General features: G+C 40.5%; 1 protein-coding gene across 2 annotated transcripts; it reads right to left on the bottom strand.

The window, feature by feature from the left end:
* Positions 1–7409: 7409 nt before the first annotated feature.
* LOC137239915 (uncharacterized) lies at positions 7410–20491 on the bottom strand. Of its 2 annotated transcripts, none has more exons than XR_010949544.1 (4): positions 10631–20491; positions 8493–8891; positions 8144–8313; positions 7410–8076 (listed from the first exon to the last, which is right to left on the bottom strand). XR_010949544.1 is itself a non-coding variant. In XM_067765719.1 (4 exons), the coding sequence occupies exon 1, from the start codon at positions 20487–20489 to the stop codon at positions 19323–19325; it is 1167 nt and encodes a 388-aa protein (XP_067621820.1). In that variant the 5' UTR covers positions 20490–20491; the 3' UTR covers positions 7410–8076; positions 8144–8313; positions 8493–10048; positions 10137–19322. The 2 variants fall into 2 exon arrangements, 1 of the variants encoding a protein (XP_067621820.1); XM_067765719.1 differs by having other exon boundaries at positions 8493–10048; positions 10137–20491.
* Positions 20492–27795: the final 7304 nt, after the last annotated feature.

Genomic DNA, 27795 nt, shown 5'->3' with positions numbered 1-27795 from the left:
AATACTTTCACTAAAACAAGTATTTTTGTCCTTTTTCCCATAATTTTTGAACGCTATTCTACAGCTGTAGGTCAAACTATTTACCAAAATTTTTGACACGTTTTCCGTTTTGGTTGACACATTTTTTGTCCTGGCACCCGCTTCAGCTGGCGCGAGGGATTTATCTGTGATTGTTGCCAGCAACAACTAGAAGATAAATCCCTCGTGAGAGCGAAAATATGAGAGCATAAGCAAAAGATTCGTATCAATCTAATCTATGCTGATGCGCCGACATTCCAATATACCAGCAACGGGAGAGCGTGGCAGCATTACAACTGCGATTCCTCCTTTGTAGTGACAGTTTCAGAGGACCTTCTTCAAAGTGGAAGCAAAACGTTGGTAAGATACTTCTTGTGGGGTTAGCTAAGCAGTATATGGAAAAAACTGTAACCAATGGAATAAAAGCAAATTTGCACCAGTGAAAAACTGAAATATACTAAATACCTAAAGTACGCTATATTAAACTTAATTGTGGCGAAAAATATCGATTGCAGTAAAATTGCTGTACAAGAATTCATATCTGCTTCCAATTTTATTGCTTTGTAATTGGCCTTGTTGAAATCGCATGGAAAAGCCAAAATTGAACACTTCACCTTGTGCTACATTCTGCCAGTAAAATACAAAAAGGTGAAAATATTGTAATTAAAACCATTACTGGTCGAATCTGCAAGTGAGTTGAAAACCAAAGCCCTGCAGAAACAAAATTCAACCTTTTTGTGCTCTTCCACGGACTCCTACTACTAATATCTACCGAGTTAAGACCATAAACGACACGGTGTCATCGATGAGTCTGTAGCAACTACAAACAACCAAATCCTTTAACTTGGAAAAACTCATGTATAATACTCCATCAAGCGCTACCACCAGATATAGCGCTCATGAAGCTCCCAGGCTTACCACCATCACCAGCCATAATAGCCGGCAACTAAAAATACCAGCAAGAACCATAATAACCGGCTTCAACACATAACCGGTAAGAACAGCTACCATCAACCACGTCATCAGGAGGTACACCAGCAGATGCCGCCGGACGGTCTTTTCCGGCTAAGTAGGTACCGGCCTACCTGGTCGAGTCCGTTCTGGAATAACAAAAACCAGATTTTTTTTTGATGAACAAATTTTCAATGTAACCAATTTTTATTAATGATCCCCACCGTACTTATACAGGCATATGTAGTCTCAAAAGTAAAACAACAACAACTCTATTTCCTTATGTATATAAACTAACTATCATAATAGATTAATTCCATACTTGCATACATATTTATGTGCGTGAATGACTTTAAATTCACTCTTACAACGCTATTATTAATAAAACATACTTTTACCTTTTTTTCAAACAAATTTTGCCAAAAAAAAGAAGAAAAAAAATATATATATATATTTTTTTTTTAATTAATGTCTCCTATTAGTGAATATCTTTTTACGTGCTGCATATATTTTGATTTCTTCACCTCTTAACATACATGCATATAAACATACCTGTACAATAGTGTATAAAATATATTGTTTTGGATACATTTTTAGCAGAGATAAAAATCAACTTTTATTGAAAAGGAAAATGCAAAGCTATACGAATTCGAAAATCTTACTAATTCCTACACCCCCTCCCCCCCCCCCCCCCCTCCCCCCCATAAATTTAATTAGCTGCTCTATATACATAAATACATAAATAGTAATTTAATTTAAACAAAACTTGCCGTTAAACAAATAACATATTTTATGTATGTAAAGTAGAATAGAATTTAAAGAAAATGTTTAAAAACAAAAATACCAAAAACACGTTAATATAATAAATTTATTATACTTATATGTGCAAACATATATACATTTTTGAATTTATATTATATTTTATGTAAGCCCAACAAAATTCAAATTTAGACTTCAACTAATTAAAATTAAATTGTATTGCCTTATGAGCTGAAAAGTTGCGAAGAGCATTCATGAATTCCTTTTGTAAGAAATATTTACAGGTGCTTGAATGTGAACAGACAAGTAATTAGAGAGAAAGTGCAAGCCTACATAAAATATCATACAGATTCATTTACGGCATAAATTAAATTCTAAAAATACAAAGTATTTTGATAAAGTTTAATAATGAATTGTAAATAAAATTGTTATAATAAGAATGGGAACGCTGACTCCCTTATTCATTTAGAAGGCACTTAGGGCATACAGGTAAGGGGCCACCGAAATTCAGGTGCGTCGGTGGCATGGATTTGAAGGTGGGTTAAAGCACCGGGCGTCGCAACAACACCCGCGGCGCCCCTCTGTATATTCGGCCTTTTATGTGTTTCTTTTCAGCTTTTGTTATTTTACTTTTCAGCTTTTTTTATTTTGATTTTTGAATGTTAGGGTAACCGGTCATGTCCGGTTCGGTTAAGTTTTTTCGTTAGATTGGTTTATTGCTTTTTTTTTTTGAATTTTTGAATGTAGTTTTGATTTTAACGGTCTGTCCGTGGCATCCGGTTCGACCGGATGTCGTTTCTTTTGAATTGATAAGCGTTTTGAATTGGTCTCTGCGCTTATGTCAGTTTTTTTTTTTGATTTTGACTGTTGGTTTTGAATAGGCATGATATGACCATTTTTTTCTGTTTATGACGCAGGAACAGTAAGGTTGGCAAGGACCCGCCCCAGCCGCCTTTCTTAATGCTTCCACCGAAAATGCGAATCCATAACAAAGCGATTTAACAGGTGATCCAGGCTGTTTACTATTGTGAACGTTTTTTTCAAACATTCGCCACTTGTATGAATTCACAACGGTGACAACTTTCTGAACGCACCGTTGAGTTTTTTTGATCCTCTAAACGAATGGGATTTTCCGTCAAATTACGGAACATAACTTTTTTTTGGTAATAATTTATAACAGGGCTCCATTTGACACGCCTTGACCTCAGTATTTATAATAAGGTAAAAGTCTAGAACAGGGGCGACTGCTAATACGCGTCCAAAAATATCGGGAGAGGTGTCAAAGGATGCGTATTGACCCCGACAACAATAAGGCAAGGTACACACGAGGCGTACAAGATAATTCATATAGCTAAAATTTCTCTACGCTTCAAGATCTGCACACGAAGCTACTTTCGAGCGTCGCTACAAAAAGCAAACAATTATTAAAAAAAATAAAAAATTAAATTTCTTAAGCTATGTTCGTCCCCGAAACCAAAGGAAAATAGGTATTAAACGTTGTTTGCATGGGCACGGGGCCTTTGTAAATTATGAAAGGCAATTTTAAACCACCGCGGACTGGAGAAAAGGGTGATTTCTAGTTTCCAACACCTAAAAAGTGTTTTAAACGCTTCAACAATGTCTAACCAAGCTGCTGTGATGTTTAATACTCTTTTTCGCTTTAGTAATATACCTTTCACGCACTTTTATTAACTAAAGTAACATTTTTTAACTAATTACACAAATTTGCATAAAAAAAAATTTAAACAAACATCTTGTTCTTCCTTTTTTGCAAGCGTACGTACGCTCAGCGATCATCATTGCTGTACGCTTTGTCGCTTTCATGCAGCTGACGCCTCGTATGCAGCTCTGCATTCAAATACATGTGTTCGGCATCAAAGCGTACAAATATCGCCTGCAGCGTCTATGACGCGTAGCCTCGTATGCACCTTGCCTAAAAGAAAAACTATGTTTCTGTGCGGAGATATTTGCAGTTGAAGTTGACAATTTTCATGTGGTTGTTGTAATGTTGTCCACTGAATAAAATGTTGTGTACAAAGGGATTTTGCATGGATTTAATTTTGATCCCACCCCATTGGTGGACCAGCCAGGGTAATTTTTTATAAGCGCGACCGAAGGGCGCAAACCCAGAAAGGTGTTCTGTGCATAAATACTATGGACCCAACCCCCGGTTTCAGAGGGCCGGAGTCATTTTTCGATTTTTCGAAAATATCTTTTGATCGAGTTAAAATTTTTATTTTCCAACATTGGATTATTAATACTGATGTCAAGACATGCTTGACTACTCTTTTGGACGCGTATTAGCAGCCGACCCCTCTTCACTACAGTCAGACTCTGACTTCTGACTTTTCACCTCGTATAACAGCTGTTATACTAAACTTCTAAAAAAAAAAATAATTCTGCCCTTCAACAATGGTTGATGTATCAAATGAAATTAAAAAAGTACAAATCAGCTGTCACCTTGTATAGTTCCGCCATGATGGATACAATCTAGCGCAGATGCTGGCAGCACTGGCGTTCTCTTCGTGCATTCATAATAACAGAATTTTCTGTATATGTCTTGCGACATGTTAACATGCATTTTGGGAAACATGGTGAATCGCAAGACTTCGAATACACAAGCCATTTTGGATAAAACAAGTGTGATATCTTATCCGTCAACTACCTGACAATGTTCAATATGGCTACTTTTTAGCATTTTTGCCATTGTGAATGAAACTAAGAGTGATATCTCCTGCAAAGACTTCAAAATTCCAAAGTGATGGATCACCTGATTTATAATTGACTAATGCTGTCTCATTCTGTATCTCTTTCTATCACCCGCTGAAGATAGCCGGCCCTATGCGCTGCCATATTGAACACCCTGGCAAAATGCTAAAAAGTAGCCATATTGAACATCCTGTCAGGCAGTTGGCAGATAAGATATCACACTTAGTTTCTTTCACAATGATTTTGGCAGCGTTTTGACAGGATGTTCAATATGGCGGCGCATAGGGTCGGCTATCTTCAGCTTGTGGTAGAAAGAGATACAGAATGGGACAGCGATAGTCAATTAAAAATCAGGTGATCCAATCTATTGTTAAGTTTGACGTCTATGCAGAAGTTATCACACTTGTTTTATCCACAATGACACAAACCCTGCAGATTTTGGGGAAACATGGTGCATCGCAAGACGTCGAATACACAAACCTTGCAGACCTGAAAAGCAGAGGTCGTGAGCTTAAATGGTACTAAATTTAGTTATGAAAAAACCTATTACTCGGTCTAGTATCGAAGCAAGTAAGAAAAAAAGGGGGTATATTTTGAATAGGTGCCACGATTTTCAAAATTTTTTTTTTTCGAGGGGTGGCGGTGGTCCTAAAAATCACAAAATTATCATCCGCAACTCTAGGAAACTCTTAGTTTATGAAATATAAGCTTTTTAATTTCCAAATATAGTAAAATTTAACTTAAGTCCTGCACTTAAAATTCGGGTCGCACATGTCGATAGCGGTATCAAAAGACGCGTATTTGCGCAAAGATTCAGAATCCGAAAGCCGAAACTATATTCTTCATCTCGTTTAAAAGTTATTCGCGGAAAAACCGTCTGTATTATTGTCGTTTTTTTCGTTGTTGCAGCAAAGAGGATAAATACTTTAAATATTTATCCTCTTTGGTTGAAGTTAAACAAACGAAAACATATGAAGGTGGTGAATAGTGTTGCCAGCTCCGCAACAATCAGCCCAATTCTGAACATTTATTTTTTGGGAGATTTTTCCCTTTTCCCATTCCCGCAATCACGAACACAAATTTCTTGAGAGTTTTTTCCCATTTCCCATTCCCGCTATCACGAACGAACTTCGAAAAAGGGGAAAAGTGTTTTGGGAGAAAAGTAGGCATCACGAACACAATAAAAAATTTGAATTGATTTGTTGGTTTTGGGAGTTAATTCCCTAAAGATTTTGAAGGGAGAAAAACATTAGTGTTTTAACAAATTAAAAATAATAATAGCTGTGTGCATTTACTTTTCTAGTAATAATTTAAAATAAGAGAGTTTTGAAAATTTACTCGAACGAGAACCGTAATAGCAGCAAATTAACGAAAATTAAAAGATGTAAGTTTTTTGTTTAAATTTCTAATTTCCTAAAATAAAAAGCCTTTTTGTGTGTTCAAGGTCCAAGAAATCCACAAATAAACAGCAATTAAAATTGCTGGTTGCATTAATGGAGGGTAGGCCTGACATATCCCGAAATTGCAACAAAGGCGGCAAGGAAGAAGTTGCTCGCTTTTAGCAACAAGCAGAAGTAGAATTGAATGCCGCAGGACCTCCAATAAAAACAATTAGCGATTGGAAAAAGGTTCATATTAGCATAAAAATGTATTAAAAAATTCTTTATAAATAAAATGATTTACCTTCTTTTTAGGTTTGGATCGACCAAAAGAAATATGTGCGGCAGAAAGCAGCGGCAAATGCGAAAGCGAGCAAAGCAACAGGTGGTGGTCCAAACACTCAGCAAACCTTCTCGGATATAGAGGCAGCTATATATAGCCTCATATCCCTGAAGGACTATGTGGAAGGAGTCGAGGCAAAAAAAATAGGGCTCCCCACGACAAAAAACATTGCTGAAGACGATTCGAAGTTTCCAATAGAATATTTGGAAGTCCTGACTGAAGAAAACTTAGAGTTGCCATCCAGTCCACCAACCACCCTTCCACGGGCAACTCGCGAGCTACCAGAGACCTCAAGGGCGGCAAAAAGAAAGAGGAAACCCACTAGATCTGCTGCAGATGCTCTTGAAGCGGAGCTTGGAGTCCAAAAAGAGCTTCTGGAAAATATTTCGCTAGCTGTCAACAACATTGTCGAGCACAACCAAGTTGAAAAACCTCATTTTGAGGCGATGGAGAGCCTTAAATTGGAGGAAATTCAGGAAATGCGGCGGCATAATGCAGTTTTGGAAGAGCTGTTAAGACTGAAGATGTGACTTGTGTCGACGGACTTCCTTTAATTTTTTTCATTTATGGGCTCTCTGTCACCTTAAAAAGTAGTTTAAAACATCGCTATACTTAGCAAAAATATTTTCCAGAAGCTCTTTTTGTTTTATCTAGTTGTAAGAGAATTTTTTGTAAATAAAAACTAGGCTTAAGAATGAAAAAATGGAAAAACTGATGTAGAAATCAGAACGGAATTATTGATTTTCTACATCAGACTTTTCCATGACTGAGCAATGAATGCTGTGAATTATTTGTGTTCATTTTATTTTTGCTCATATACTATAATGTATATGTATGTATATATTACCCTATTTCAAAATTCTTTTCAAAAACGCCCCACTTCAAAATTGGTTCGAAAACGCCCTATCTCAGAATTTGATCGCAGAACACCCTAATTTAAAATTTGTTTCAAAAAGCTCCAGAGTATAAATTAAATATATTTTGACATGAGATGGGGCGTTTTTTAAATGAATTCGCCCCATCTAAAAATTCATTTAAAAAAGCCCGATCTCATTTCAAAATATATTGAATTATCCTCAGGGGATTTTTGAAGCAAATTCTGAAGTACGGTGTTCTTCGATCAGATTCTGAGTTAGCACGATTTTGAACCAATTTTTGATTGAAAAGAATTTTGAAATATTTTATAAATACCTATATTTAAAAAAATTTGTTGCTGTGAATTATTTGTTTTTGTTTATTATATTATTATATTTTAATATTATTTAGTTAAAATAATATATTTAGTGAAAAAAATTATCGAATTTTTTCGATTTGCTTTGTGCTCTAAATATGCATGCATTTAAAAAAATTAAAAGATTGACAATTCATCTAATATTACATAATGGTTTTAATTTTGCAATTGTGGTGGTAGCACATCTTGTACCGGATCCAAATTGTTGTTGTTGTAGCAGTGCTTCGCCCCATCCAATAGGTGCGACCGATCACAAATTGTCATCAATGTCCTCTAATGGGAGTCCACGCCGACCGCTACACTTGGTTGCTTTGATTCTTGTGTAATCAGACGGTAGAGTATTGATGGTATTTGACCTGCATTTATGTCCGTACCATTATTAGCCTTTTTCGATGGTTTAAAACTGAAGACAACTTGATCCTCAGACGACTGAAGCCTGGCCGTATGAGCCACAGTCTGACGATGGTCCAGCAATGCGCCCCCATATCAAGTACCCACGTCCTGCTACTGCGTTTCGGCAACATAATATGTTGCTTACCACGTATCGCGCATTCAAATGGTATTTCTTTTGTCTCACTTATACATAAGTGCACTCTCCTTTTCATAACCGCCACCGTCAACACCTAAATCGAAAAGTTTCAGTTTGGAAGTATATTCACCGCGTCCGCCAAACATGCCGAAACCGTCTGAATTGAAATGGAGAACATTTTGAAGATTGAAATGTGAGTGAAAATTTAAAAATTAAATACTTACTAATCATTACATCGGTATTGGCCGAAAAGCGTATACCCTCTACATTGTGTCCTGAATAGCCCCAAACCCCCGCAAAATTATCAAAATGATTAACGATCTGATATTCATTATTCAATGCTTCCTTGGTTTGATTTTGTTGTTCGGGCGCTGCTTCCTCAAAGCAAGCAGGTCTGTTGGGTTTATTTTAAAATAATAAAAAAAAAATAACTATTAAAAATTTACCTATTTCAAAAAGATTTTTTGTTATTATATTAAAAAGCTACGCAGAGAAAGAAATTAATATCATTTCATTACCATATCCTGAACCCCTTAATACATTTTTCGGCTTACTATCTAATGTCAACTTTACCTGTGTTAATTGTTGAACTAAATAGTTATAGACTATTTCCTATGTTTGCTCTTGTTGCTTGCGCCACAGTCGTGTATTGCGATGAAATTGTTGAAACTGGATCCGCGTCCGAAGGATCTAAAACCTCACACTCAGTCACATCATGATTCGACTTATAATGTATGCACACATTATGTAAAGCACAGCAAACGCTCACTATTTGCGCAGCTTTCTTCGGCGAATAGTGAAGCTCTCGTGCACCTAGGGTACACCTCCAGCGGGTTTTCAGCACACAATTCGTTCGTTCAATAATGTTTCGACATTTTGCATGCGCTTCATTGAATTTCATTTGATTTGAGCCTTCCGCTGGCGACCTATGAGGTGTCATCAACCACGGTTCTAATGGGTATCCAGCGTCTCCTAATGAAAAAATGAAAATAAATATTTTTGTGGTATTAGAGAATGAATATTATTGAGGTTTTAAGACCTACAACCTTCGACACTTTACAGCCCTAATATAGATGTATGCTTCTCCCTGTCCCGATTCCCTCCAGGGACTGCTTACACTCTAACACGCATTTAGACGCTAGGCTATGCGAGATTATTGTCTTAATTGCTGCTTGACTGTCAATATAAAAGTTGACACGTCTGCGGTTTAAGCTATTCTCTCCAGTGTTCCTACTGTTTTGTTTACGGCTCATTCTTCAGCTTTGAAAACACTACAGTGATATGGTAGCTTGCAGGATCTCTTTATCCGGATCAGCTCAGTATAGCGCAGACCCTACTCCTTACTCTACTTTGGAACCATCTGTGTACACATGTATCGCCTCGTCCGCCATTTGAGCACGCTTGCGCCAACCATCCACCTCTATTGTGGCCTTCAAATCTCCCTCAAAGTGCGAATAGGGAATCAGGTAGTCTGTTCGTCCTGTGATTGATGACGCTATATTACTATGACCGTATGGTCGGCGCTGAAGCTGCCCGAGGCACTGAGTCTGGTTGCAGTTGTTAACGCTATGTTCTGTCCCGTAATGTAAAGCATTGATATCGTGCATACCCCCTCTAATTTTTTGAGTTAGGTTTTTTTTGTGTGGCTGTCCACAAAACAAGAACTCCATAATATAGAATAATGTTTACAATCGCTGTAAAAACCCAAAGATAAGGAAAGGGCGATAAGCCCCACGTACACCCCGGCATTATCACCCCAAGGGACTCCTCACTATAACGTGACCATTCCCCGTTCTTTTTCTTTATTAGTCCCTGGACTATGCTACCCCTTGATAGGACTTGCGGAGCACTCTATGTCCGCACAGAAACTTTTCCATGAGATTATTTATTATTGTGGACCTGTTATGTGCTTATGCATCTACAAACATCTTAACGTCACTTACAACACTAATGGTAGGAGTCGTAAACATAGGATAAATGTTATACAAGTGCAATTTCGTAAAATGTTACTTAAAATCCAGAAGTTGTTTGCTCTGCTCAAGTACTCCTGTTCAAAGTGGGTACGTAGGTCGCTGGTATTCCAAATAAAAGAATCGTGACAGGCGCCAGGATGCGAAGCGTCGACATACCTTATCCTCATGTCATTATCGCAAAGATAAGTATGTGAATATAAATTATATTTCAGAAAATTTAAGAAAATAAAAAAGACAAACTTACAAGCAAAACGTTTAAACTGTGATATCCTTTTCGGTTATAAAAGAGGTGTGCATTTTGTGCATGTGCAAGAATTCGCACATGGGTGCCATCGATACAACCCACGACGCCAGGAATACCATGTTTAATGTAAAAGTCCATAGCCATTTTTCTTTTTTCATCGACCGTATCGCACACCTTTATCCACTCGGGGCATAATTGTGACTCAAATATATTTAACACCTCCGTAAGAGCTTTACTAAAGGTGGATTGTGCCAAACTAACATCGGAGTCTTTTCCTACTCCAGTTTGGTAACCTCCTTCAGCAAAAAAACGCAAGCACCCACTCAGTTTAACGATTGGTGGTACTGCGAATTGTTTTACTGGAAGCAAAGCGCTAGTTAGCATATCTAACAGGTATCTAAATACCACTTTGTTCACCCTATAGTACTTTAAAAACCTATTAAAATCTAATATATAAAAAGGGTTTGATAGCTAAACATTTAAGTTTAACTTACAAACTCTCAGGAAGCTCCAAAGGATTCATATCGTCTCGCAGTTGTCTCCGCCTCTCCACCTCTCGGTGACTCTTCCTCACGCTCCACCTCCTCTGCCACTAAGCGAAATGCTATGGAATGCATAATGGTCTTCTAAAAAATTCCTATTAAAAAAAGTTAAAAGCATAGAAGATATTCTACCTTTTCTAGATCAAGTTAAAAACACTCAGGAACGTCAAGGCACATCTGCCCGGTCACCCGATGTAAATTTAGAAATCATCAACATCTACATCCCTCTTGTTACCTGTTGCCCCAATGGATACTGCCCTGACATCAACGCACTACTCACTGGCGATAATCGCATTATCTTAGGCGATTTGGTAATTCTATACGACAAAATAACATTGCTAATACGCGTCCAAAAATATCGAGAGAGGTGTCAAACGACGCGTCTTGACATCAGTATTAATAATCCGAAGGCGGAAAATACAAATTTTTACTCGTTCAAAAGTTATTAACGAAAAACCGAAAAATGACCCGCGGGTCCCTCCGAAACCGGAGGTGGTATCCATAGTATTTTTGCGCAGAACACCTTTCTGCGTTGGCGGCCTTCGGCCGCGCTTATAAAAAATGGTAATAGTCTAGTTGAGGGGTCGACTGCTAATACGCTACCAAAAATATCGAGTGAGGTGTCAAAAGACGCGTATTAATCTCGAGAACAATAATCCGAAGGCGGAAAAGAAAAATTTTATATCTGTCCGGAGATATTTGCAGTTGAAGTTGGCGATTTTCATGTGGTTGTTGTTGTGTTCATACCCACAAAAAAAATTGTGCACCACACACCCGGACTTGGCATGGCGTAGCCCAGGGTTATTTTTTATAAGCGCGGCCGAAGGCCGCCAACGCAGAAAAGTGTTCTGCGCAAAAATACTATGGATCCGACCCCCGGTTTCGGAGGTACCCGTGGGTCTAGTTTTCGGTTTTTCGTTAATATCTTTTGAACGCGTTAATATCTTTTGAACGCGTTAAAATTTTTATTTTCCACCATCGGATTATTAATACTGATGTCAAGACCCGTCGTTTGACACCTCTCTCGATATTTTTGGTAGCGTATTAGCAGTCGACCCCTCAACTAGACTATTACCTAAAAAATTACCAAGGGTGCGTCCAACACCGGTTTGGAGACTGTTATGGTATCGCATTTACAAGGGAAGCAGTAAAGAAGGCGGTCGGCATGATATGTTGGTGCACAGTGGCTAGTCATTGTCGGCTGGGGCGGGTCCTTGCCAACCTTACTGTTCCTGCGCCATAAACAGAAAAATGTTCCTATCATGCCTATCAAAACGAGCAGCTGTCAAATTCAAAACAAACCCGACAGAAGCGCAGAGACCGACTCAAAACGCTTAAAATTCAAAACTAAAACGACATCCGGTCGAACCGGATGCCACGGACAAACCGTTGACTTTCCAACATTTAAAAAAAAAAATTCAAATTCAAAAAAAAAGAAACTAACGATCAAAAAAACTAACCGAACCGGAAACGACCGGTTACTAAATCTGAAAAATGAAATAAAAAAAAGCTGAAATACAAAGACAAATAAACAAAAGGGAAATACACAAAAAGGGCCGAATATACAGAGGGCGCCGCGGGTGGTGTTGCGACGCCCGGTGCTTTAACCCACCCTCAAATAACCATGGCCACCGACGCACCTATAATTTCGGTGGCCCCTTACCTGTTCCCTAAGTGCCTTCTAAATAAATAGCGACGTCAGCATTCCCATTTTATTACAAAATTTATTTACAGCAATTCATTATATATTCCTTACAACCGTTCCGATATTATATTTTAAGCAGGCATGCTTAACCAACGAAACGATATCATTTCGTGATATCAAAACGAAATCAAATCGTTTATGTTGATTATTAATTTCAAACTATGCTGGCAAAGCTGATTGATGGCGGAGTCATTAAAGGTGAAAGCATTAGCCAAGCTGATTGCAACTTTTCTCATGAATTTTGACAGTACGAACATTTCTCAAAGTATTTTTGACATTACCACCAACGAATTACACAAACAAATTACATAGAGTTTGTGTGTGTATGTGCGCTCGTTGTTGCCACCTTACGGCTTCACCATTGCTATAGCATTGCCAGCACAATTCAAACATAAAGTATCACGTTTTTGTTAACGTTTTTAACGTTAACGAAAGCTTTTCGTTTCAGTTAAAAACGAGATACAATTTATTTTGATAATTTCTTTATCGATAATATTTCGAAGTGTTTCAACGGAAACGGTGGAAATTTTTTGATAAACGATTAGCTTAACGTTAAGGTGCATCCCTGATTTTAAGTGCTTGTTGCAAACCAAGCTGCCCTTATCTACGAACTTATTCGAAACGTCTAAGAACTTATTTGACACGCTTTAAGGATAGCCCTAAGCAAAAAGAGAAAAAAAATATTTTGTTTGATCGTAGGCTGCTTTTGGTTTTTAATATATTTAGATTAATGTTATTGAAATTGATTTTATTTTATTTTGTTTCAGTTTATTTCATTTTATTTTATTTATTTTACTTTATTCTATTTTAGTTTATTTTAGTTTATCTTATTTTATTGTATTTTATTTAATTTATTTGTATTCTTATTATTTGTAATCGTTTAGTTTATTAAATTTTGCTTAATTGCATTGTAGTTTATTATAGTTCCTTTTATTTCTGGTATATTTGGTTTATTGGGTGTTCTTTTACATAGGTATGTGTATAGCATGTTGTTATTTCAGAAAAAAAAATGCCTATATATAATTTTTTTTTCTCCTTTTTGTTCCTCAAGTTATCTTAGGTTGCGTGTTTTGATTTATCAGGAATTTTAGTTTTCTAAGCCTGGTTTTCCTAATCCTAATTTCCTTTTTTTTTTCTTTTTGTTTGGTTTTGAATTACATTTTCTTATTTCTAACTTAGAATTTTCCTTATTGGTTAGGATTTAATTAGATTTCCAAACTCCAATTTACCTTGGATTGTATTTAGTAAAAATTTTTATTTTTTTCTTTTCTAAGTTCCAATTTACGATAATTTCATTCGATTGTATCCAATTACGTTAATTATACTTTTCTCGTATCAGCAAGCTCCTAGCTGATTTAAATTTTCATTTGCATGTGCTACAATAAACTACATTCGAACATTTCTAATATGTGTTGAAATTCCTTTAAACATTTCTAAGCTTAGTTGAAATTCTAAACGTGAAAATGTATTAAGATTTAGCACATTTACTAACTTTGTCCCTCCTTTCGGCAAATTTAACAACAATATTTAGCAGTAGGAAAACGCAAAACAAATGTATGTAAATAGATAAATCAACTGGAACTGCGCTCTAGTAGAGTTAAGACTGTAGCATCCTAAATGCGTCAACGCGCGCCAATGTGCAACAATTTTATATGTATGTACTACTTTTATATATATCAAATTCCTAATGTAGTGAAACTAAACGTTAATGTTACTGGGAGCGCGTGTTAAAAGAAAAAAAAAACATAACTCCTTAAATATTAAAATTCATATTTAAATGTTTAGTTACAACTTATAAACACTCTAAGTATAAATGTATTACCGAAAATATGTAATCATCTAAAAATTTATTTTATTGTGCCTAAAAGTGAGCGTTTATTTTGGGAATTAATATTAATTTCGTTTTGGAACGAACTCACCCATTGCTTTAAACGTTGTCGTTGCAGGTTGGTGTTGGTACTGTCCTTGGTTGTTGCGCTCTGTCTGAGGTGATCAAGTGAACCTGGTGGCAATAGAACTCCGTGTTGACCTTTACGACCCTGATGACTTGGTGATAATTTTGGCGTTCGTTGTGTAATGCTGCTGCGTACTGCTGGCCCGGTAGGCGGGGGTGGTGTTGGAGGCTTTCCCAAAAGTGGTGGTGTACTTCATAACCGTAGGGAGAGGGGTTTATCTTCGGACCCCAAGGATTCTCATCACCACTAGTCTAGTGCCGTCTGAATCTGAATCGGAATCACTAGTACTTTCCTCGCCAGGTGTGCCTGTGACCCGCCGACCTACTTTAACAGGATATTCCACACGTTGAGTTTGTGCCAATACAACACACCCGTTGTAATGTATATTACCACCCAAAATAGACGAAACGAAAAGAGGTTCGCCGGAATGGACTGTGCCGGTACTTGCGCTATCGATTCTTCCTAGCTTTTTGTTGTAGTATAAAAACCATTAAGTACTAGAACGTAACTTATTTGCGCACAGATAGAATTCTTCTTGCAACAATTTTCGTGATATCTGCTTTTCTCTAATTGTGCAGGTGTAGGAGATATCTTTTTGGATTCACACTCGCGTTCTTCACACTTCTCAGCCGGGTTTCGAGCTTCTATTTGAGCGGTATGTGATTTTTGTGCAATCGCAGGGCCGCCAAAACTTAGGCTCAAGCAATTGTAGTTTTTTCCTTCGCTCCTTCTAGTAGTGGGTTTCTTTTTTTTTTTTTCTTCTTAATTTTTCGTGTCTGGTCGGCGGAAACTCATGGTAGGAAAAGGAAAAAATTTTTCTAGTGATGGCCGGTCTATCTTTTTCTCTTTTCGATATTTTTATTTATCGCAACCTTCGCCACACCGCTAGGCGTGTTCCCGTGAACTCGCTCCTAAGTGGATCGCAGCCATAGACCGTAGCAGCAGACCGTAACAAACCGGCTTCGCTTTGGAGGCCTGACGATGAAGTGAACAGGAAACCGGGTCATCTGTGGGAAGCTACTGCCAGGGATCTTCGACGACAAGCAACGTGGGGCACGACTCACCCCTGAGATAAGAGTCTCAAGCTCTACCGACTGAGCTAGCCAGGCAACATAGGTCCATCAAAAAAAAAGTGAAGTCAAATTTGGGAATTAATTCTGTTTCCTAGTTTATAAGGGCTTTGCGGCAATTAGACATTTGTTATGGAGAACTCGTCAAAACTCCGAAAGGTTTTAGTGGTTATCGCCCCCACAAAAGGCAAGACAAAAAAAAAGTATAGACATTTTGATATGGAGAACTCGTCCAAACTCCGAAAGGCTAGTCCGCCTTAAGCGTGGACTGCCAGGGTGTTCACGGTCCTCGGTGAGTACGCGCGTGAACATCCTATGAGGTCAGTGCTCGGGGAGAATACTGGGCGAGATGTCCCCGACCGCCAAAACGCCCGGACAAAAAAAAAAGGTCCAATTGGTGGGTATATATAAAAAAAAATCAAATTGTAATTTAGCAAGGAGACGTTTGCTGGTTCATTGTGGACGAATGTCCGAAGCGTGAAAGCGACCTATCAATTTCCCGTTTAGGTCCTCGAGATCATACAATGCGTTGCCTATTTTTCGAAGCACGCGACACTTCAGGTATTTGGGTAGGAATTTGGCATTAATGCCCTGTTTAAAATTACTTAAGGCAAAGTTTCTCCGAAAAACTTCCTGACCTTCCTTATAGTTGACGTGTCTAGAGCGCTTGTTATAGGTGGTTACTCCCCTATCTTTGGCCTGATCTAAATTTCTGCGGATCTGCTCACGAATATTAGTCAACTTGTCAGCTCGGCTTACTACCGTAACCTGGTCTTCTCGAAGGCTGCCGAGTTTCCCTAAAATGTTGTACGTTGAGGCATGCTGGACCATGTTTTGGACATATAATGCAAAGTATGGAGAACACTGAATCGCCGTATGAAAATCACTTCTCAAAACTGATAAAATTTCGGGTATATGCTTATCCCAATTAGTGTGGTCAGGTTTATCCTTCAGGAAAATCCTAATCTTAGAAACAATTTCTCTATTGACGCGTTCGGATGCGTTCGCTTGGTGAGAATATAGCCCCGTCCTCACGTGCGTCACCCCGTAATTTACTAAAAATTGGTTCATTTCCTTCGAGGCAAACTGTTTACCATTGTCACTGTGAATAAACTCAGGGACCCCTACAGCCGGAAAAATTTCTGACGCGAAGTAATTTATAACGTTAACAGTGGTAGCTCTCTGCATGGGCTTTATCCAAACGTATTTTGAAAAATGGTCTAGTACTATGAAAAGAAATAGATTTCGCCGTTTAGATCTCGGATACGGCCCTAGAAAGTCGCAATACAACCGCTGAAATGGCCTTTCGGATTCAAAGGTACTCCCTATAGGTGGTCTCGACTGCTGATTGGTGGGTTTTACTGTTTTGCAGGTGTCACAACGCTGGACGTAGTCCCTGACGTCCTTAGCCTGCTGCGGCCAGAAGTACTTCTGCCTAACACGTTCTAAGGTTTTCTGCCATCCGCCATGGTAACTCCGGTTAGCGTCATGTGCTAATCTCACTGCTTCCTCAGTCAACCCTTTTGGCAACCATAAACGCAACAGCGAGTCTTCTTCCACTTCCAACCCCTTACGAAACTTAACTCTTTTGAAGATTACACCGTCTACCACTCGTAAATCCGGAAGTGATTCCTCGTTTTCGGTGACGGTCCGAATTAAGTCTAAATATTCGTTGCTGCAAAATTCGGGAGAGACTAAATCTATTTCTCCGGGCGTGGTAGTGAAACTTAACTCGTCAACATCAAAACGCGACAGCGCGTCTGGTACTACATTCAGGGTGCCCTTACGATGTTCCATTCTAAAATCGTATCTTTGCAGTAAGAGTGACCATCTCGCCAACCTCCCGCTCAAGTCTTTTTGTGTCATCAACCACTTGAGACTGGAGTGGTCCGTAACAATCCGAAAAGGTAATCCTTCGACATAGGGTCGGAAACGCTTCACGCTAATTATGGCTGCAAGACATTCCAGCTCGGTTACTGTATAATTGCGTTGAGCATTATTCAGCTTTTTCGACACGAACGCGATTGGATGCTCAGCGCCGTCATCATCGACCTGGAACAACACTCCGCCAACACCTATTTTGGAAGCGTCGCATTGTATTACGAATTCTTTGGAAAAGTCTGGTTGGGCCAAGACAGGCGCCGAACTCAAGGCTACTTTTAGTTTTTCGAACGCCTCTATAGCTTCAGGAGTGAGTTTAAACGGGCCTACTGACTTGCGGAGACAGTCGGTCAAGGGACCTGCCAAGTCAGCAAAATTGGTAATAAATGCTCGGTACCAATTCGCCATGCCCACAAACCTACGCACTTGCCGAGGGGATTTAGGGATCGGGAAGTTTTGTATTGCTTCTACTTTTCCCGGATCCACTTTCAGACACCCGCTGCCTATCAAGTACCCTAAGTAGCGTATTTCCTTCTGATAAAATTTACCTTTTTCCACATTTATTGTCAGACCTGCATCTCTCAAACAGTTCGCCACTTCCGCTAGCAATTTTAGATGATCCTCAAAGTTAGGCCTACATACCATCAGATCGTCCAGGTAGACAAAGACGTTCTCTCGCAGACGCGAAGGGATCGCCTTGTCCATCAGCCTACTCATAGTCTGCGGTCCATTGCACAGACCAAATGGAATCACCTTGAAGTGGTACAGAGGCCTCCCCGGAACTGCGAATGCTGTTTTTTCCTTAGAGGACTCTGTCAATTTGATCTGGAAGAACGCGTCTTTCAGATCAATGCCACTAATAAAATGCGTGTCCTTGAGTCGGCTCAATAAGCCGTTGATATGAGGCAGGGGGTACGAATCCTTCTTAGTCACCGCGTTGACCTTTCTCGAATCTATGCACAGCCTGACTTTGCCTGGTTTCCGGACCAGTACTACAGGACTACACCACGGGGAGTTGGATTCTTCTATAACTCCTAACTGTAGTAACCTGTCTAGTTCTCTAAAAGCTTCGGCTTGCCTCGGCGGCGAAAGGGGGAAATGCGTGCTTTTTATAGGTACAGCATCACCGGTGTCGATGTGATGCTCCACTAATTTAGTTTGCCCTAGGCCTAACTTCTCGCACGAAGGAAACGTCTCGATGACTTTTCGCAATTCTAATTTCTGTTCTGGTGACAATTCATGGAGGTTAGGTTCCTCTTCCTTTTCAAGCCTAGTCTCTAAACACTCTACGCTCGGGAATATTTCGGGAGCTAACGCAAATGCTCTCCAAAAATCTACCCCGAAGTATGCTTCTTGGAGCAATGAGGGAACAAGGTAAAAACGAATAATCTTTGTGATATTTTTAAAAGTGACCGGTAGAGATACTGAGCCTAAAATTTTTTGCTTGTTGCCGCCTGCGGTATATACGAACGCATGTAAAGGCTGATATTCGAAGCTGTTATCCTTTAGGAATTCTAATCCATTTTTCCCTAAGATGGAGACGTTGGCTCCCGAGTCCAACAACCCTACAAGAAAACTATTTTTAATTTTAGCCTTTACTAGAGGCCTTTCGTCCTCTGTAAGCGTTAACGTGGTGGCTTGCAGCAGTCTACGCTCCTGTACTCTCCGGTGGTATCTCTTCCTACACTTCAAAATATTGTCCGATACCGGATATTGGTCAAAAATGGTATGTCTTATTTGTTCATACCTATGCTCCCTTTCTTCTAGGGTTGGGGAAAGTTGCGTTTGGCACGCGACATCCCTATGCTGGCGTCGCAGAATTTTGATTTGCTCGCCCATCGTGAAAGAGGACGTTCGACTCTCGGATTCAGAACTATTCGAATCGTCAGTACTATCGGGGAAGGTTATTATTACAGTCGAGGGTTCTTCTGCCAGGGTACTACTGCACCTCGGAAGCTCACCACCTCCATGCAGAGATTCGCCCTCTGGTTCAGCGCACGGGACGACGCCTCGAGCACTGGCTGATGTGGGAGCTATGAAGCCGAACGAGGTTCCCCCGCCTTCTCGCTCGGGTACTGGTTTCCCTGCCTGCGATGGTCCCTAGGGCATTTAGGAGTGAATACACCCTTATACCCACATTTAAAACAAAAAGGACTTTTTATGGGTTCCTCGCAATATATATAGGAGTGCCCCATTCCCTGGCAATTCCAGCACTGGATTCCCGAGTAGTCTGGTCTTCTGCTGCGTCTATATTCCAGCGCCTCTATCTGGGGATCTATCTCGCCGTCCATCTTCGCGTCCGGGGTTGTCACGCGTGCTTCGCTTACATGCCGTCCTGGGTAAATGGCTCCCAGCAGCTTGCTCTCTTTCAGCACTTGTTCACCTCTGCGTGCTACATCGCGTAGATCATGGAGGTTCCTTACGTCCGCATTAAAAAGCATTAGCTTAAGGCTACTGTTGACGTTCCTTTTTATTATGTCAATCAGTAGAAGCTCTGACATTGGCTCCCTTAAGCGCGCGTTCAAGGAGATTATGTCCGCGTGAAACACGTCATAACACTCACTTGCCTTTTGCTTCCGCATGGAGATCTCCATCATGATCTCGTGGTCCGTTTTCAAAGTGCCAAACTCTCTTTTTAACGAGTAGCACAAAAAGGCATAAGTCGCATTTGGGGTTTGTTTGGTAAATAGCCAGTACCATTCTTCGGCTCGTCCAGAAAGGAACAAGTGGAAGCTGGCCATTATTTGTTCATCCGTGCATTGTGTGCGCTCACACAAGGTGTTCAGTTTAAAAAAAAAATCGGCTACGCTGCCAGTGCCGTCGAATGCGATTTTCCACTCCTGCGGTTTTACTGCTATGCTGCTTGGAGTCGGGTACATTGGCGGTACTACCGATGGCAATGGGTTACGGTCCATCCTACTTGCGTTCCTGTGTTGCTGGTGTGCTTGCTGCGTGGATTCGAGAGCGGCGTTGAGCTGGGCCATGTTGGCTCTAATTGAGCCCATCTCTCTCCGCATTTCCTCCTGCGAAGCCTGAAACAGTTGGTGTAGCACGTCCACCCACGAGCCTCCACGAGTGGCTTCGTCCTGCATTCCTAGAGTGTTCGCCTGATCACTGGTAGCGTCCCCAAAATTTCCAACCTCTTGATTTGGTGGTAAGGCACCAGCTCCATCTGGTGCATAGTTCGACACATTGGTCATTAGCCCCGAGATATTATGTGTGTTTAGCAGCGATGCATTCAAATTGCTGGTGCTTACAGGTATGTCCAATTTGTCGCGGTCGTCGTTCCGGTTTGTGCCTATATGAGTCCCCGCGGGATTTCCGTAGGACCCCCCTACTGGGGTATGCACCACCAAAGGACGCCTAGCTTTCGAAAAAGCCCCCCTATTAGCACCGCCCCGGTGCTGGTTCCCTCGAAAACTGCCCGCACTCCCGAACGGAGTGTTCCGGCCCGTTTGCCCGTAGGACTGGTCACGCGACATAATCCGTTAGAAAAAAAAATTACTTTGTCAAATCCTAGTATTCGAAAAAAACTTCTGTTCCCAGAAGATGGTTTGTTGAAAGAGGAAAAAAAAAAAAAAATGTATATATCTATATATAAAAAAAATTGTGCGAGAATTAATGCAATCATTTATCAATGATCGCACCAAAATAGAAAAAAATTTCAAAAGCTGAAAAGAAAACGGTTAGTTATATATAAATTTTATATGAACAATGTAGGTGGTGATGGGAACGCTGACATCCCATCATCAGAAGGCAGTAGGCCAGGCAAAAAAAAATTTTTTTGGTACAACACATTCATACTTGGCCCTAGTGCTCCCAACCGCAATCGAGGAGGGGTCTTAAGGCCCCCTCCGAGATAGGTTTGGCCCACTAGGGTCCGTTCCAGGCACCCACGGGTTGGTCTCAACACGCCCAGCCGCAACACAGGGGCAGTCTCCAGGGGCTTGCCCCTGGGACTGATTGGGGGTGTTGAGGCCTCCCGTCCATTCTCCCTGGACACCCCTCCTGCCTCCGCCGCAATGGGTGGAGCGGTTTCGAAACCGCTCCCCAGTCTGGTGGGGACAGGAAGGAGTGCCACTCGGAATCCCAGCTCAACCCATCACCCTCCAGGTGGTATTCCAAGCTACCACCTGGGACGTGGGATGAGCTGGGGTCCTCACTACACGCACACACACATTCACCCTGGACAACACAAATTCGGCTAAAGGAACCTAAAAAAAACTACTTTACAAAAAAAACCCAAGTTAGCGGACATATTATTACCAGGGCCGACTAACGGACAAAACATCCGGCAAACCAAAATCCCAACTACAAAAAAAAATTAAGTGCGTGCAGCACTGCCTCATCGGGTGAAATGAAAAAGAAATCCGGAGACTTGACATAAAGTCCGTGGCTCCTTCGGCCACTGCCCCCGATGACCAGCCCGGACAACCTGATCCGTCTAACCATCCCACCGCAACGTAGGTGGCAGCTTCTGTGGCTGCGCACTCGGATTGGTGGGATGGTCAACCTCACAGGTTGGCCCGACTGACCCCCGCGGCTAGCGCCTTAGGTGCCACGTTGGGCGCCATCTGTTATGGCGCCCTCAGCAACTGTCAACGATGATCACTTCGGACAACTTGATCCGTCCAACCATCCCACCGCAACGCAGGTGGCTGCTCCTGCGGCTGCTCACCTTTGGACTGGTGGGATGGTCAACTTCACAAGTTGACCCGGAATGATCAACGCGACAGCGCCTCAGGCACCAAATGGCGTTGGGCGCCATCTGTTATGGTATCGCATTTACAAGGGAAGCAGTAAGGAAGGCGGTCGGCATGATATGTTGGTGCACAGTGGCTAGTCATTGTCGGCTGGGGCGGGTCCTTGCCAACCTTACTGTTCCTGCGCCATAAACAGAAAAATGTTCCTATCATGCCTATCAAAACGAGCAGCTGTCAAATTCAAAACAAACCCGACAGAAGCGCAGAGACCGACTCAAAACGCTTAAAATTCAAAATTAAAACGACATCCGGTCGAACCGGATGCCACGGACAAACCGTTGACTTTCCAACATTTTAAAAAAAAAATTCAAATTCAAAAAAAAAGAAACTAACGATCAAAAAAACTAACCGAACCGGAAACGACCGGTTACTAAATCTGAAAAATGAAATAAAAAAAAGCTGAAATACAAAGACAAATAAACAAAAGGGAAATACACAAAAAGGGCCGAATATACAGAGGGGCGCCGCGGGTGGTGTTGCGACGCCCGGTGCTTTAACCCACCCTCAAATAACCATGGCCACCGACGCACCTATAATTTCGGTGGCCCCTTACCTGTTCCCTAAGTGCCTTCTAAATAAATAGCGACGTCAGCATTCCCATTTTATTACAAAATTTATTTACAGCAATTCATTATATATTCCTTACAACCGTTCCGATATTATATTTTAAGTGCTTGTTGCAAACCAAGCTGCCCTTATCTACGAACTTATTCGAAACGTCTAAGGACTTATTTGACACGCTTTAAGGATAGCCCTAAGCAAAAAGAGAAAAAAATATTTTGTTTGATCGTAGGCTGCTTTTGGTTTTTAATATATTTAGATTAATGTTATTGAAATTGATTTTATTTTATTTTGTTTCAGTTTATTTCATTTTATTTTATTTATTTTACTTTATTCTATTTTAGTTTATTTTAGTTTATCTTATTTTATTGTATTTTATTTAATTTATTTGTATTCTTATTATTTGTAATCGTTTAGTTTATTAAATTTTGCTTAATTGCATTGTAGTTTATTATAGTTCCTTTTATTTCTGGTATATTTGGTTTATTGGGTGTTCTTTTACATAGGTATGTGTATAGCATGTTGTTATTTCAGAAAAAAAATTGCCTATATATAATTTTTTTTTTCTCCTTTTTGTTCCTCAAGTTATCTTAGGTTGCGTGTTTTGATTTATCAGGAATTTTAGTTTTCTAAGCCTGGTTTTCCTAATCCTAATTTCCTTTTTTTTTTCTTTTTGTTTGGTTTTGAATTACATTTTCTTATTTCTAACTTAGAATTTTCCTTTTTGGTTAGGATTTAATTAGATTTCCTTATGTCATATCTATTTGAAATTATAGTTTTCCAAACTCCAATTTACCTTGGATTGTATTTAGTAAACATTTTTATTTTTTTCTTTTCTAAGTTCCAATTTACGATAATTTCATTCGATTGTATCCAATTACGTTAATTATACTTTTCTCGTATCAGCAAGCTCCTAGCTGATTTAAATTTTCATTTGCATGTGCCACAATAAACTACATTCGAACATTTCTAATATGTGTTGAAATTCCTTTAAACATTTCTAAACTTAGTTGAAATTCTAAACGTGAAAATGTATTAAGATTTAGCACATTTACTAACTTTGTCCCTCCTTTCGGCAAATTTAACAACAATATTTAGCAGTAGGAAAACGCAAAACAAATGTATGTAAATAGATAAATCAACTGGAACTGCGCTCTAGTAGAGTTAAGACTGTAGCATCCTAAATGCGTCAACGCGCGCCAATGTGCAACAATTTTATATGTATGTACTACTTTTATATATATCAAATTCCTAATGTAGTGAAACTAAACGTTAATGTTACTGGGAGCGCGTGTTAAAAGAAAAAAAAACACAACTCCTTAAATACTAAAATTCATATTTAAATGTTTAGTTACAACTTATAAACACTCTAAGTATAAATGTATTACCGAAAATATGTAATCATCTAAAAATTTATTTTATTGTGCCTAAAAGTGAGCGTTTATTTTGGGAATTAATATTAATTTCGTTTTGGAACGAACTCACCCATTGCTTTAAACGTTGTCGTTGCAGGTTGGTGTTGGTACTGTCCTTGGTTGTTGCGCTCTGTCTGAGGTGATCAAGTGAACCTGGTGGCAATAGAACTCCGTGTTGACCTTTACGACCCTGATGACTTGGTGATAATTTTGGCGTTCGTTGTGTAATGCTGCTGCGTACTGCTGGCCCGGTAGGCGGGGGTGGTGTTGGAGGCTTTCCCAAAAGTGGTGGTGTACTTCATAACCGTAGGGAGAGGGGTTTATCTTCGGACCCCAAGGATTCTCATCACCACTAGTCTAGTGCCGTCTGAATCTGAATCGGAATCACTAGTACTTTCCTCGCCAGGTGTGCCTGTGACCCGCCGACCTACTTTAACAGGATATTCCACACGTTGAGTTTGTGCCAATACAACACACCCGTTGTAATGTATATTACCACCCAAAATAGACGAAACGAAAAGAGGTTCGCCGGAATGGACTGTGCCGGTACTTGCGCTATCGATTCTTCCTAGCTTTTTGTTGTAGTATAAAAACCATTAAGTACTAGAACGTAACTTATTTGCGCACAGATAGAATTCTTCTTGCAACAATTTTCGTGATATCTGCTTTTCTCTAATTGTGCAGGTGTAGGAGATATCTTTTTGGATTCACACTCGCGTTCTTCACACTTCTCAGCCGGGTTTCGAGCTTCTATTTGAGCGGTGTGTGATTTTTGTGCAATCGCAGGGCCGCCAAAACTTAGGCTCAAGCAATTGTAGTTTTTTCCTTCGCTCCTTCTAGTAGTGGGTTTCTTTTTTTTTTTTTCTTCTTAATTTTTCGTGTCTGGTCGGCGGAAACTCATGGTAGGAAAAGGAAAAAATTTTTCTAGTGATGGCCGGTCTATCTTTTTCTCTTTTCGATATTTTTATTTATCGCAACCTTCGCCACACCGCTAGGCGTGTTCCCGTGAACTCGCTCCTAAGTGGATCGCAGCCATAGACCGTAGCAGCAGACCGTAACAAACCGGCTTCGCTTTGGAGGCCTGACGATGAAGCGAACAGGAAACCGGGTCATCTGTGGGAAGCTACTGCCAGGGATCTTCGACGACAAGCAACGTGGGGCACGACTCACCCCTGAGATAAGAGTCTCAAGCTCTACCGACTGAGCTAGCCAGGCAACATAGGTCCATCAAAAAAAAAGTGAAGTCAAATTTGGGAATTAATTCTGTTTCCTAGTTTAAAAGGGCTTTGCGGCAATTAGACATTTGTTATGGAGAACTCGTCAAAACTCCGAAAGGTTTTAGTGGTTATCGCCCCCACAAAAGGCAAGACAAAAAAAAAGTATAGACATTTTGATATGGATAACTCGTCCAAACTCCGAAAGGCTAGTCCGCCTTAAGCGTGGACTGCCAGGGTGTTCACGGTCCTCGGTGAGTACGCGTGTGAACATCCTATGAGGTCAGTGCTAGGGGAGAATACTGGGCGAGATGTCCCCGACCGCCAAAACGCCCGGACAAAAAAAAAAGGTCCAATTGGTGGGTATATATAAAAAAAAATCAAATTGTAATTTAGCAAGGAGACGTTTGCTGGTTCATTGTGGACGAATGTCCGAAGCGTGAAAGCGACCTATCAATTTCCCGTTTAGGTCCTCGAGATCATACAATGCGTTGCCTATTTTTCGAAGCACGCGACACTTCAGGTATTTGGGTAGGAATTTGGCATTAATGCCCTGTTTAAAATTACTTAAGGCAAAGTTTCTCCGAAAAACTTCCTGACCTTCCTTATAGTTGACGTGTCTAGAGCGCTTGTTATAGGTGGTTACTCCCCTATCTTTGGCCTGATCTAAATTTCTGCGGATCTGCTCACGAATATTAGTCAACTTGTCAGCTCGGCTTACTACCGTAACCTGGTCTTCTCGAAGGCTGCCGAGTTTCCCTAAAATGTTGTACGTTGAGGCATGCTGGACCATGTTTTGGACATATAATGCAAAGTATGGAGAACACTGAATCGCCGTATGAAAATCACTTCTCAAAACTGATAAAATTTCGGGTATATGCTTATCCCAATTAGTGTGGTCAGGTTTATCCTTCAGGAAAATCCTAATCTTAGAAACAATTTCTCTATTGACGCGTTCGGATGCGTTCGCTTGGTGAGAATATAGCCCCGTCCTCACGTGCGTCACCCCGTAATTTACTAAAAATTGGTTCATTTCCTTCGAGGCAAACTGTTTACCATTGTCACTGTGAATAAACTCAGGGACCCCTACAGCCGGAAAAATTTCTGACGCGAAGTAATTTATAACGTTAACAGTGGTAGCTCTCTGCATGGGCTTTAGCCAAACGTATTTTGAAAAATGGTCTAGTACTATGAAAAGAAATAGATTTCGCCGTTTAGATCTCGGATACGGCCCTAGAAAGTCGCAATACAACCGCTGAAATGGCCTTTCGGATTCAAAGGTACTCCCTATAGGTGGTCTCGACTGCTGATTGGTGGGTTTTACTGTTTTGCAGGTGTCACAACGCTGGACGTAGTCCCTGACGTCCTTAGCCTGCTGCGGCCAGAAGTACTTCTGCCTAACACGTTCTAAGGTTTTCTGCCATCCGCCATGGTAACTCCGGTTAGCGTCATGTGCTAATCTCACTGCTTCCTCAGTCAACCCTTTTGGCAACCATAAACGCCACAGCGAGTCTTCTTCCACTTCCAACCCCTTACGAAACTTAACTCTTTTGAAGATTACACCGTCTACCACTCGTAAATCCGGAAGTGATTCCTCGTTTTCGGTGACGGTCCGAATTAAGTCTAAATATTCGTTGCTGCAAAATTCGGGAGAGACTAAATCTATTTCTCCGGGCGTGGTAGTGAAACTTAACTCGTCAACATCAAAACGCGACAGCGCGTCTGGTACTACATTCAGGGTGCCCTTACGATGTTCCATTCTAAAATCGTATCTTTGCAGTAAGAGTGACCATCTCGCCAACCTCCCGCTCAAGTCTTTTTGTGTCATCAACCACTTGAGACTGGAGTGGTCCGTAACAATCCGAAAAGGTAATCCTTCGACATAGGGTCGGAAACGCTTCACGCTAATTATGGCTGCAAGACATTCCAGCTCGGTTACTGTATAATTGCGTTGAGCATTATTCAGCTTTTTCGACACGAACGCGATTGGATGCTCAGCGCCGTCATCATCGACCTGGAACAACACTCCGCCAACACCTATTTTGGAAGCGTCGCATTGTATTACGAATTCTTTGGAAAAGTCTGGTTGGGCCAAGACAGGCGCCGAACTCAAGGCTACTTTTAGTTTTTCGAACGCCTCTATAGCTTCAGGAGTGAGTTTAAACGGGCCTACTGACTTGCGGAGACAGTCGGTCAAGGGACCTGCCAAGTCAGCAAAATTGGTAATAAATGCTCGGTACCAATTCGCCATGCCCACAAACCTACGCACTTGCCGAGGGGATTTAGGGATCGGGAAGTTTTGTATTGCTTCTACTTTTCCCGGATCCACTTTCAGACACCCGCTGCCTATCAAGTACCCTAAGTAGCGTATTTCCTTCTGATAAAATTTACCTTTTTCCACATTTATTGTCAGACCTGCATCTCTCAAACAGTTCGCCACTTCCGCTAGCAATTTTAGATGATCCTCAAAGTTAGGCCTACATACCATCAGATCGTCCAGGTAGACAAAGACGTTCTCTCGCAGACGCGAAGGGATCGCCTTGTCCATCAGCC

The sequence above is a fragment of the Eurosta solidaginis genome, chromosome 2 (genome assembly GCF_040869045.1).
Source record: "Eurosta solidaginis isolate ZX-2024a chromosome 2, ASM4086904v1, whole genome shotgun sequence".
NCBI lineage: Eukaryota > Metazoa > Arthropoda > Insecta > Diptera > Tephritidae > Eurosta > Eurosta solidaginis.
The sequence above is the reverse complement of the archived record's forward strand: the minus strand, read 5'-3'. Positions and strand labels throughout refer to the sequence as shown.